Raw genomic sequence first — 13,003 nt, 5'->3', positions numbered from 1 at the left:
CTCTTGAAATATTAAGTCGTATTTTTTTCTCCACCGAATTCGAACAAAAATTGTCTCTTCTGGTTATTGTGGTTGCCGACCCCCCGGTCTAGACACTCGACATTCGTCTTGAGTGCGTATTTCTTGCATCACATTAAACTTTGCAATCACGACTGCAGTCTCTACGTTAAATTGTTTTTAAAGCCCCGTTGTTTCTCGAATTAAATGAGCGCAGGGCAGTGCCCGTGTCTGGGTTCACCCCGAGCCTCCGGAGGAAATTCCACATTTCTGCGGCTTAGCTCAGAATAAGAATGTGTATTTATACTGGAGGAATCAAATGAGCTATGAAGCTCTTTGTCACAGATGTTCAGTAGGGGCGGGTAAGAACACACAGTGCTTCCCGAAAGAAAATGCATACTGACACACACCATCACCCCGCACAGAAATCTGCTCTTATCAAGACGCTCATTCATAGAGCTAAGAAAGTGTCGGATGGTGACAGTCTGAGAAGTGAAATTCAACATGTTAAAGAAGCGCTGCAAATGAACGGTTACAATGATGCACAAATCAACAGGGCATTGAATACCAAAAACAAATCAACTAACAAGAGCATTGAAACTGCCCATGTAATTAAAACGATCAAAATACCGTACATTGCGGGAGTAACTGATAAACTAGCCAGATGTTTGGAAAAACAAAATATCCAAGTCAGATTTGGCACGGTACATAAAATACAGAATCTAATATCTGGTACAAATAATGTATTACCGAAGCGATCAATCGACGGTGTGTACAGGACTAACTGCACATGTGGTGAATGTTATGTTGGGCAAACAAAACGAATGATCAGCACGAGACTAAAAGAACATCAGAGAAATATTAAATTCTCCCAAATGCAACTGTCAGCAGTAGCAGAATACGCGTGCCAACAAGGACACTCAATTGATTTAGATAATTAGAGAATACTATCGAAACTGAAAGAAATCAAAATAACTTTAACCGTTCGGATAGCTCCTGTCTTCGTGCTGCGTGGAAGCGAATCATCAAATAATACATTACTTAAATTGATGCCTACAAAGGGCAGCGTACTTCAATAGGGATCACCGTTTGTAGGGCTATTTTAACAAATACAATAGACAGGAAGAAGGGTGGTCAACACATCTATGCCTCTATATAGGGAACGAAACAGTAAGACTTCTACACAAATCTGGCTGTGGCCTGATGAAGCTCTTTGTAATAACTGGCGAAACGTCGTACTCAGATTGTAAATGTTGTGGCTTGGCTCTCCAACACACCTGTGTGCTGTACTAGTGACGAATTGTCCATGTTCTGTTTACGTGACAACCCTTACGAGTTGGCTGTCGGGTGGTGGCGGGTTTTAACGACACTTTTATATATTTACGCGATCTAACCCAAAAACCTCTATTATGGATGATATTGGCCGCGAAAGCCTACGTGTTAAGCGGGTAACAACGTTATAACAAACAGTACAAAACACTATAGTAGTGCAAAGTACAAGAAAAGTAAAGAAATACAAATAAAACTAAACCATCCGCATCCTACCAGGAGGGCAACAAAGGAAAAGGTAAAGAAATCACGAAACAAAAGTACTATTTTACGAGGAAAAGCCCATTGAGCTATAAAGTGATGTTAGCTTCTTTTTCAGAAGCAACCCCCCCCCCCCCCCGAAAAAAAAATAGATCATGGCAATTTATAGCAGTAGCCAAAGAATCTAAATAATCTAGACACAAGCTCCTAAATGTGGAGGGAGAAACCAGAGGACCCACGCAGACAAAATCCACACGACCACGGAGAGAGAGAGAAAACACAAACTCCAAATATACAGCAGCTGGAGTCAGGGTCGGGATCAAACCCGCTGACCTCCAGCATACCAGGCGAGGGAGTTCACATCTCCGAGCCACCCTCGAGGACAAACACTGCTGATTCCCCACGGGGGCGGTACTCTTACGAACAAGCCCGGATAGAAGAGAGGCCGGGCCTCAACATCCAAAACGAACTGTACGCCTTTTGGCGTCATCTGGTCGAACACCATATGAGACTAGGCTCTAAAGAAAGCTGTCTCTGGTGTGGGCCAATCGCTTTCAAAGACAATGCATAAATTATCAGAGTATTGTTTTTTGTTTGCATTTGACTGCAAGTATTGTGGTTAATGTAAGAATGATTCCTTGCAAAAGGTGTCAGTTTTGTTGCCAGAAAAAAGGGGAACAACCCTATTAGTATCCAAAACGAATTTGAGCTCGCAACTTGAGGACCACGAGTTCTGCACTACTAAAAAAGATAACACACGACACCAGCTTGCCGTATTGAAACATAAAGTGTTGCGTGATACACCACCGCTGGACGCAATTAGTTTCCTACCACGGTACAGGCCTGTCAGCAGTATCTAAATGTCTCTGCGATATTATTTTCCGAGGACATTTCGCTATCCATTTGTTTGAAGATGAGAGTTGGTAGGACGGAAGCCAAATGTTGACTTAATGAACGATAGCAGACATTTCATAATGTCATCGCCGAGACAATTATATCCGCAAACTGCGGCGCTCTTGCTGACAAAGTGTACTCTTGGTAATGATGCATCTTCCCCAATGCCGCTGCAATCCCACAAACGCCTACGCATCGCCATACTTGACATCCGCACACTTTACATCCCAAGACTTTTACATGTGCACGAGCAAGCTCGACATGTTTAACGCACCATGACCGATGTCCGCATTGAAGCCGGTGTTTTTGTTCATAACGAGAACAAAAATTGTATTTATTAGAATAAAATGTTAGCTTTATGTAGCGCCGTCCTACGTGCAATTTGCATCTCTTGCAATCGCCGAGGAATCACAGATAAAGCTGGAAGGCAAAAGCCGGTGGGGGGGGGGCTGGCGCTACCAACAATTGCCCAAGCTCTGCAATGCTATACAGACAGTCCCCGAGTTACGGAAGGACTTGGTTCCCGAGAACGATCCGTAACCCGAATTTTCCATATGGTCAGAAACTGAACAATTTCCTCCCAAAATCAACAATAAATTCCATTTACATGAATCCTGGTGAAGTTGGGGGAAGGCGTAGAGGCTGCCCGCCTTACGCCTCGCAAGCTCACCGCGCTGTACTGCTTGTGCTCGCATAACTGACGCAAACAATTTGGCGTATTTAATTTGTTTTACATGATTTATCGGAGCATTTCCGTTCGCTCGGATTTCCGTAAGTCGGGTCCCTTCCGCAACCCAGGGACTGTCTGTATGTATATTTAGATATTTTCAGCCAATTTTACGTTCAATAAATCCTCCTGGGATGCGCAAAAAACAGTCAATGTGGAGTATTTAAATACACACGTGCATCATAATACATCGCTTCGAGCCTAGGCACAAGTAAAATAAATAGATGTGAATAAAAAGGACGGTTACCATCATTAAGGAACCATATTTACGCGTGAAATTATGTATTATAAAAACAATAAACGGGCTACTTTAGACTGTGGGCACAGCAGAACACAAGATAGAGAGGGCTAGCATGTCCACTGTATATGTGGTGTGTGTACAAGCTACATATTAAAAATTTGTGTGCACGTGTCATTCCGTGTTTGCTGGGTACGCATCGATGGACACACTGGACACGCTTGCAAATGAGATGTTTCCATCTCAAGGGATTTTCCAGGTGAAACATTGGAATATATCAATCAATAACCCGGCAGAAACTACAACAACAATATATATGCATCGGACAAGCGTGCAGACGAAAGAGCGGAAACTCAAAGGACTGTTGGGTTTTCGGCAATGATTTAAGCTGATTTGATTTGTGACACGGATGGTCCCGTTAAAGCAGTATGGCCCGGCTATTTTACACGAGCAAATCCGTGGATTTGTGTCAGCACAGTAGCAAGGATAAAAAACGTCAACATTGCACTGAACGAGTACCGGGTACTTAAGGAATATTGCATAGCTAACAAACGAGGTGTCTAATGGTTATTAACAGTGTACGGACATGCATAAATGCAAGCATTTCAAAGACAAAGATCCCCCTTATAGCCCGCACAGACTGCTGGGGCAAGTGCTGTTAGCGAGCACCTATGAGGACCGGAACGGCACACGAGGGGGTGGGTGGGCAGCACCACGCCCGGCCGTCTTTGTCTCCCCAGGGGGCGATGTTTGCACATCACACCAGGTACTCGTTTGAGGCCGAGTCAACCTAGAAGAGGCATCATGACTGGTGCTGGCCATGAACGGGAATTGAACCCGGATCGTCGGGTTCATAGCGCAGCGTGCTAACCGTTACACTATACCGCTCCTCATTTGAGCACACACACGTGTCTAAATAGGTCATTTCACATACATGTGTGCAAGGCGGGGTGGGTGGGGGGGTGTGCATTTAGTTTCTAGCGCTGGCTTCACGCGGTACAGGGGCGCATGCACGGACGGTCAAATCAATTACCGCAGCGCCAGGCTCTTAGGGCACAGTTATTAGGCGGCGGGGGGGGGGGGGGTGTTTAATGCTTCTATTTTTCCACCCCTCAGTAGCGGCTGACCGATTGTGTTTACCGCGCAGCGCCGAGGTGCGCGAGCGCGAGGCTTGGATTTACCGGCAGGTGAAAAAAATGGCCGCTACCGCCCAACTCGCTCGTTGCGTAGGCGCTACCCGTCAACGGGGGGCCAACCGCCCCCCCCCCCTCCCCCCCCCTCCCCCCCCCCTCCCCCACCACCACCACCACCACGCCGCTGCCGACGTCTCTAGATCAAGCGCTGAGGAGGAGGAGAAGGGGGAAGGATGCGTTTGGCGTCGCAGCTTCACGAGGGAGCTCCGGCCGCAGACCGGCTACGCGCGTCGCACGACTTGACACGGTGACCCCAAAGAGGACGCGGGTGGTGCTGAGAATCAATAACAAAACAACGCGAGCTCGGCGCAGCGCACCACAAGCCGGGTGTCTAAATTCACGGAGGACGGTCCCCGACGCAAACTGGTGAGGGGGGAAAAGAGCACCCCCCCCCCCCCGCATACTCAGCCAAGTGGGGAGGGGGGGCGGAGAACAGGAGAACATCACGGCAGAGAATTAAAATTTTATTTGGGGTTTGATAACCTAATGAGAGAAACCTGGGGATGAAGGGGAATAGGGGAGAAGGGGGGGGGGGCAAGGGGAGAATCAAGATTCTTAAGTCTCTGAGGCATCTTTCTTTTTAAAGTTGACTCCCGGCCGGAGGTGAATATACGATTGGGGTTTAACATGACCCCCACGCGTGCGCTGGGGGTCACGAGTCGATATTGCTGCGCGTCAGAACGTTACACGCTTTTTGGTTTTTTTTACGTTTCACAGGATATTATTACGCTCAAGCAATTTCATAGCTTAGACACGCTGGATTAAATTTTAAAGTATTTATGCGCAGCGAGCGTTAAAAGATCTTGCCGCGCTCTCAGAGCAGCGAGCGGCTTTTCGATTGCAGGGAGACTGAAAGTGTTGCGTGAACGCATTTTTATTTTATCTGTTGAAGGCATCGCGGTTCCAACCTCAAAACGTCGCTGTAAACAAAAACGGCACGTGCCGACTTTCATCGGGGGATTGATGTTTTTATATTTAACCCCTTAAGTCCAAGAACATTGTTTCCAGGTCCTATTTGCACAAACTTAATAGGATTACAAACCTTTATCGTCACTTTCATTTTCAGTGCCAGCGACCGCAGGACCATCTGCCACACCTTCTGAACTCTCTGTTATAAAGAAAGAAAGAGAGAGAGAAAACATCCTTCCATCAATCAGCATGGAAGACAAAATGATCTTAAGAAACTTCACAAAAGCGGTATTTTAGACATCGCCTTAAGATCACAAGGAAAAGACAAATCAATCACCAGGAGGCTTAAATAAAACGCTCACGGAAATCGTAAATATAACATCTCGTGATTTGCAGGAATGTAGCGATGAGTAACCTCGTAAATTTCAAGTAAGTTTCATGCTGGGAAAAATAATCGAATCTCGAGCCTAAAAACATAATTTATTATCATTTTAGATTTTTGCTTCAAGCCTCGTAGATGCAACAAGTGAGATGCTACAAACGAGAATGACAACACTCACAAGACAATGTCAATGAGACAAAAATAATTGAATCATCGAATAGTGAGACCCGAAATCGTGAGAATTCATCAAATCACTCAGGAGAGGGGACAGGGCCGGGTAGGGGGGGGGGGAATTGTGGGTAAAAAAAAATCCCAGAAGCCCGTGCAATGACGCGTGTTCTGCAGCGATACACATGCAAGGCACGCGGAGTACAGCAACGACGAAGCATCTCTTGGTAAAAGAGATTCATTGTCCGCTTATTTATTTTGTCACTTATATACTCCGCACGAATGCCAATGATTGTGGGTAAGGTGTTGGTTTGGTTGTAAAGGACTCTGAGATTTGGCTTTCTTCCAGTGGCAACTGTTTAATGAGGGCCCACACTATCTCACTCCCATAGTCACCACCCTCGAATCTTCAAAAGGGCCACACATTACATTCAACCTCATGTCCCTCCAGGAGATTCTACTTTACCTATTTCTCAACCTCAAAATCTTCTCCGGTGTGCTCGGAGACCCTTCACGGCTTTGCCCCCTCCCCACTTACCTTCAGCGATTTCATAACAGCCTCATGCTCACTCTGGCAAGTCAGGGAAAACGCGAGCGTGCGCCTCTCTCAATCTCCTCTTGTCCCACTCCCTCCCACTCTGTGCACCACGGGGAGGCGACTAACTTCTCTTACTCCGCTCCCTGTGTGTCCGCGAGCCACACGTGCGCGCCCGCATCACCGCCGCGCTGTCTGCGCGACCCGCGTCTTCATTACCGCCGTGCCCCTTCCGAAAATACAATGGACGCTGTCTCTAATTTGGACCGCGTGCGAAGAAGCAACGTCCCCCCCGCGAATCACGACGCTGGATGTGATTACACCGAACAAAAATTCAACTACAACTAACCTGTATTTTCACCAGGTAAGGCCCACTCAGCTATGTAGCTCTTTTTCAGAAGTGACCTGGCCACAAATTTGATAGCAACCACGTACCCTAAACGCGTGATGTTGATTCTAAATGTGGAGGGAAAAGCCAGAGGACCCGGAGAAAAATACCACACGACCACAGGAAGAGCGGACGTACAAACTCAAAATACAGGCGTCAAGGGTCGGGATCGAACCCACGACATGCTATATACCAGGCGAGGTAGTTAACATCTTGCCACCGAGTAGTGGCAGGGTAATCTAAATCGAGTAGCAGCACTTGGTATTTTTCTTGGTTTAAATTTAATTTCACATTGTTTAGTGAGCAGCCAGCTCCATTACAAGCTCGGCTTGTGTCCCAAAAGCATTTGGAGTCAGCTGGAGATGACACTGATGTAATCACGACTCCGCAGGGGTTGGTGTCAACCAGGCGATTTCCAAGAGACCACACGTGGATGCGCTTGTCAGATAAATGTAGTTATCATTAACTCTGCATTGATGCAATAGATTCCATTCAATAACGTAACAAAATCGCAGCGCTCACCTGCGGAGATTTACAATGACACGAGGTGCATTAGCTTAGCATCAAGAAGGCAGAGCTAATGTGTACATATATTTATACCCTCGCAACACAGGCGTGTTCCCAGAATCAATAACACGCAGCAATAATTTCATTCCATAAGATTGGCGGAGTTGCTTGAAAATAACCACGATTACCCCGTCAAGATAACGTACGAGGAACTGGGAATTTTAATTCACGACTGGAGCAGAAAAAAGCAGAATTTGGGGGTTTGGAAGAATCCATCAGCTCAACTAGGTGCGTTGGTGAAAGGCCATTCCAACACTTTGATTTACGGTCAATAATAACGAGTCAGAAATGAATGCTTACGGCACACGGGAACACCGCGATGCTCGCCAAGTAGCGCCGTTGCACGTTGCCTTCTCTTCTTATTCTCACGTCTGGATAAAGAGCGGCGCAGCGGTATTTTCGACTTAATTGTAAACGTCGCGAGTGATTTGCGGAGCGCACCACGAGGCCAAAGGAGTTAGAATAACCGACGAGGCGTTCGTCGTAAAAGCGCGCGTTCAATTGGGGGGCGGGGCAACAGCGCGGGGGGTGGCAAATCATTCGGAATGTACGGATGTTGAACTTCTTTCGCACCGTGCTCAATCGGAGGTGTGGGGCGGGGGGGGGGAAGGACAAACAAACTAAACACAAAAATCAGTTCTCAAGAAATGAGTTTTAATGTAGACGATTTAAAAGTGCATAGCTCCAGCGGCTTCCTAATATCAGAAGGAAATCGGTGATCATCTTTGTTTGACGGCTTGCACAAAAGCCACCGCCGCCGCTGCGAAGAATGGCAGCTTGAGCGACAACGGAGAGAGAAGCGAGAGGATTGAGGAGGGCCCGAAAACTCCCCCTGGTTGTCTCGGTGCCACTCGGCCGCTCGCTAGATGCCACGGGGACGACCCCTGGCTAGACGCCACGGGGACGGCCGCTTGCGCCGCCCCTTGGCGGTCACTGACGCCGCCGGCACCTTTACCTTTGGGAGCACGCGGGAAATAGACGGGCATGAGGGTGTCGTAGAGCTCCACGTCGATCGGCAGGAAGAGGCAGAAGATGATTCTGTCCACCTGGATCGATTCGTGCAGCGACGGCAAGAGAGTTAAATGTTTAAACGCGTACAGACATCCGAGGATTCAATACATCTGTGTGTATATGTATAAAGACAAAGATCCCCCCCGTATAGCCTTTAACAGACTGTTTGGGCAAGTTATTTTAGCGATCACGAATGAAGGCCGGAACGGTACACGAGGGGGTGGGTGGCCCACACCATGCATTTGTCTCCCCAGTGGCTCATTTAAGGCTAAGTCAACCTAGGGGAAGCCAATGACCGGTGCAGCTAATCGTCACTGGTTGGCCTTGAGTGGGAATCGAACTCAGGTCGTCGGGTTCGTTGCACGGCGCGCCAACCTCTGCACTACCACTCCCCATATAATACATATTATGCATATACACTGTATGTATATATATACATATACACACACATAATAAAACAAGTCAACACGATCGTCAATATACAATACAGGGAGTTTTGATGCTTATATTGCGAATGTGTTCATACCAACTGCGACATATCTCAGCTGAGAAAAAGGAAGTCACAATAATAGGATTGTCAGTTCAAATTAATTGTCATGGCCACCATCGTTATCATCATCATCATCATTCCTTTCAGGATAATTTTGCACCACTTGCCGAGAGGTCAATAGCAGTTGTCTTGAGGACGAGACAACCCCTGCCATAGCAATGTGTAATTTTCATCACTCGCTACAGAACACCAAAGGGTAGGCCACCCAAAACGGTTTTGAATTTTTTGCAGTAAGATAAATAGAGACATATATTGTGGGCCAAACTCCGAATCCAATATTTACTCGAATAAAGTAATAACGCTCGGTTTAGATACAATTTGCTCTGCATATACTTGTAGTGCGCAATCACATTTTGATTTATAATCCGTGAAGCTGCATCTCACGATGCACACGCGTAATTTAAATGTACAGCGCACACAAACACGTGTAACATTAAGCGCGCGTACATATTCAAAAATGCATATGTCGAACCACACATTTTAATGTATAAATGCATTTACGCATGCATGTGTACATACACATGAAGAGTGTGCGATACCCTATCATTTTAAAACCTCCATATCGTGTTATTTCCACGACAGCGGGCGTGGCGAAACGCGAAATTGAGCCTTGACCTTGCTGTGGTATTTCTCGAGCCAGTTTCTGGTCGTCTCCAACGCGATCCTGGCCGCCGGTTCGTTGGGGAAACCTGAAAAGGCACGAAAACGATTCTGTCGAGCCGCGTCGTCGTTTCACCAGACGCCAGATCGTTTTCGTGAAAAACGTTTTGGTTTATCGTGAAAAGCAAAGAGCCACGGGCGAGTACAGAGCGAGCCTCCTTAATTTTTTTGTTCGCGTTAATTGCAAAGTAAATTTCACCCCAAGCTGTTTCGGGGGGCGATCGACGGCTAGTCGAAACGACCGATGCGTGTACATGGACATCTCTGAAACAGAGCTTGATAAGATCATCGGATTCGTAGCTCATCGGATCCATGTCACTTATGGTGAAGAACCCATTGATAGTCATATAAACAATAAAACGAATTATTAAAAAAGGACTCATGCAGTTGTTTTCCAGATTATAGAGCACATGCAATGGCAGTGTGGGTGTTAGAGATTTAATTAATTGCTATTTATTTTCATTTCTTGCTTAGCTATTGGGTAAAGCACATTGAAGAAATAATTATAATTGTATTGTCTAGCAATTAGCCATTTACATTTAATTGGGAGGCTTGCCAATAGGTTACGTGTTTCCATTTGACACCTAAACCAGTCGCAATTAGAGAAGCGTCTTTTATATTGTTGGTTCTTTCGGTAAAGTCACGTAGAAGGGAAATAATAAAATAATAATAAAAATCTTGTTTTATAATTTATTCTTTTATTTGTTCCCTTCTACGTGACTTTACCGAAAGAACCAAGAATATGAATCCCTGCAGTCACGAAAGCTTTAAATCAGAAGCGTTTTTGCCAATATTTTTTGGCGAGTGTGATCCGAAGATACATTTACTACCAAGTCCTGGTCAAGTTGCGCGTAGTCGCTTCAAGAAGTTCTGTGTTCATATTTTGTTTGTTGCGGTTGCACCCGACTCAAGAGCCGCATGGCTCACAGGGCTAGACCTAATAAATGAAACTTGAACTTGAAAGTCAAGTTGATTTTGTGTAACCAGGTGATATCTCAAGGGACCAGGATAGGAGTCTCATTTGCAAGAGTCACCTGAGTGACCAACATGATATGAAACAAAAAGCACATCGATGAAACAAACATAAATCAGCCTAAAAACAACCATGTCATGTGAGAAATGTAAAATATTGCACGAACATAAATCAGCGTTAAATAATATATTCCCCGGTAGCACAAGTCAGCTCGGACCAATTATTCCTAGACTGATCAATGCAACAATTGCAATTAAAGTTACACAAACATTAAACAGACGTAGGGCGACGACCGTGCTAATACGTAAACCACACGAGGACATTTGTCAAACGGGACAGCGCGTGCTCTCAGGGCAGTGACCCAATACCCTCCCTGATGGGTGCGGGAGTTGAGTACGGCCGAGTCAAGAGTGTTCCCAGGTAAAGCTGCACAACGAGGAGAATGGTGGGGGGGGGGGGAGTGAAGAGTGGCACGGGAAGACGCGCCGAATCGAAAATCGATTCCCCCCAACCTCGTTTTAAACGGCCGTGCCATGTTTCAGATTCTGCCACTCGTCACCTCCTGGCCTCTTTAACTCCAGCGCGCTGGTTAATCTCGGAGCGCTAAAGCCCCCTTCTTTATCTGACCAACACACCTGGGGGCACGCGGATCTGCTCTGAGCAGGGCTGTGGCGGGTGATGGGTGCGTGCGTCAGCGTGTTGTGCACGGCGAGACGCGCGCAAGGGCGGGCGGGCTCCAGTCCAGCTCTCTGCTCTCCTCACTCGGCCACGACGGAGCGGCTTTATTGTAACACCAGCGATGATTATCTGCATCGGTCCTGGGCCTCCCCTAGGTCAACTCAGCCTCAAATAAGTGCCTCGTGCGGTGTGTAAACATCACCGCAAGAGAGGGCGTGGTGCTGGCCACCCACATCCCGCCGTGCCGTGCCGGCCTTTATTAAAATTATTAAAAACTATGAAGCTATTTTTATTTTACCAGGTCAGGCCCGCCGAGCAATATGCTCTTGTTCAGAAATGCCCCCGGAGAACGTTGGCCAAGAGCGATCCTGAGCAGAGTGGTTTGATAAAAACCAAAACGTAAATAAGATGACAAAAAAACACCAAGGTAAATAAATACTATCTAAACCGAGGGCTACTGTTCAAAGTAGACTGGGACAAAAATGACGAAATGACGAGGCGAGAGTGCGCGTTTGTAAAACTGAACACTCGACGATGAGCGGCGTGCCAATGAACCTGGACGAGGAAAGTGTTCAATCGGGGCGAATACAATCTGCTCTGAGGTATGGGATCGGACACATGGACGCAGGAGGATGAAATCAAACAGTCAAAACGCTGCACCATGAGAGGCAGAGAGAGATGCATGCTTGAAAGTGCAATGAGCTCATGAAAATCACAAGGATCGGAGGGGAAAGCAAAGAATTAGACGAGACACCACCGGCTTGAGACACCGCTGACAATGAGACACCGCTGACGATGAGTGCAAGCGAACTTGGGCAGGACACATCGCTCGTTGAGACGATGGCCGAGGGACAAGGCCGGCGATGGCATGGCAGTCGAAGCAGGGAAGACACGCACCGTCCGGGAGGGCGACCCTGTCTTCACGACAAGAGTCATGAGATCAGCTGACGTGCAGGAGCGAGAAGGAACCGTGGGGGATGGGAGGCGGGGAGGGGGGAGGCCTTTTTCCAGCGGCGTATAAAGCATGGCTTATGTGGATGGTAATGTTCTGCTCAGCAGGTTGACACTGCAACAGCTGCTCAAAACGTGCTGCCGGCAACGGCTCTATCCGGTGTTCAGGCCGCGTGGGTTTAGGGGACACGGCGCGCCGACAGCTTGGCCAGCCACTCAACCAACGGGGGACGCGCGTGCGACAAGCACCGGGTGTACCCGCACAAGGACTTCTGCGAGTACAAAAAGAGGGAGAGGAAAAAAAACGATTCCAAATCACCATGTCTAATAACGCTCTGGGACATTGTGGTGATTTTCCTCGCCCCGCCACCCATTACAAAGCATGAAAAATGATAGTCTCTGTTTATGTCTGAATACATTAATAGAGCCTACACCGGCAAATAAGAGAAGCGAGCTTAAAACCCCCAGCAAAGTTCACACCTTATTAAAAAAGCATAAGACTAAATAAGCAACGTTCGCAACCCAAAATTTATTTCAAAAAGTAGTTGCCAAATTTCACCAAATAACTCTATAAAGACTTGACGGGCTATGTTAATGTTACTAATTACGCTTCGGTTCAAACTACATGTTCTGGCACAGTGCGGGCAAGTAG

The 13,003-nt window shown here is 46.9% G+C and overlaps 2 protein-coding genes across 6 annotated transcripts in view; one reads left to right on the top strand and one right to left on the bottom strand.

Moving 5' to 3' along the window:
* Positions 1-13,003, top strand: part of LOC144943931 (fibulin-5-like) — a 610,861-nt gene that overhangs the window by 12,535 nt on the left and 585,323 nt on the right. The gene's annotated exons all lie outside the window — the stretch shown is intronic.
* The window catches only part of MACROD1 (mono-ADP ribosylhydrolase 1), a 198,500-nt gene that overhangs the window by 9,793 nt on the left and 175,704 nt on the right, over positions 1-13,003 (bottom strand). For all 5 annotated transcript variants that reach the window (XM_078871820.1, XM_078871821.1, XM_078871817.1 and 2 more), the window contains 3 exons: positions 9,705-9,778; positions 8,484-8,574; positions 5,622-5,687 (listed from right to left, as the gene is read on the bottom strand). In XM_078871820.1, coding sequence (XP_078727946.1) covers positions 5,622-5,687; positions 8,484-8,574; positions 9,705-9,778 — 231 coding nt within the window. The remainder of the gene's footprint in view (positions 1-5,621; positions 5,688-8,483; positions 8,575-9,704; positions 9,779-13,003) is intronic.

This window comes from Lampetra fluviatilis, chromosome 33 (assembly GCF_964198595.1).
Source record: "Lampetra fluviatilis chromosome 33, kcLamFluv1.1, whole genome shotgun sequence".
Classification (NCBI taxonomy): domain Eukaryota; kingdom Metazoa; phylum Chordata; class Hyperoartia; order Petromyzontiformes; family Petromyzontidae; genus Lampetra; species Lampetra fluviatilis.
Note: the sequence above shows the minus strand (reverse complement) of the source record. Positions and strands in the feature narration are given on the sequence as shown.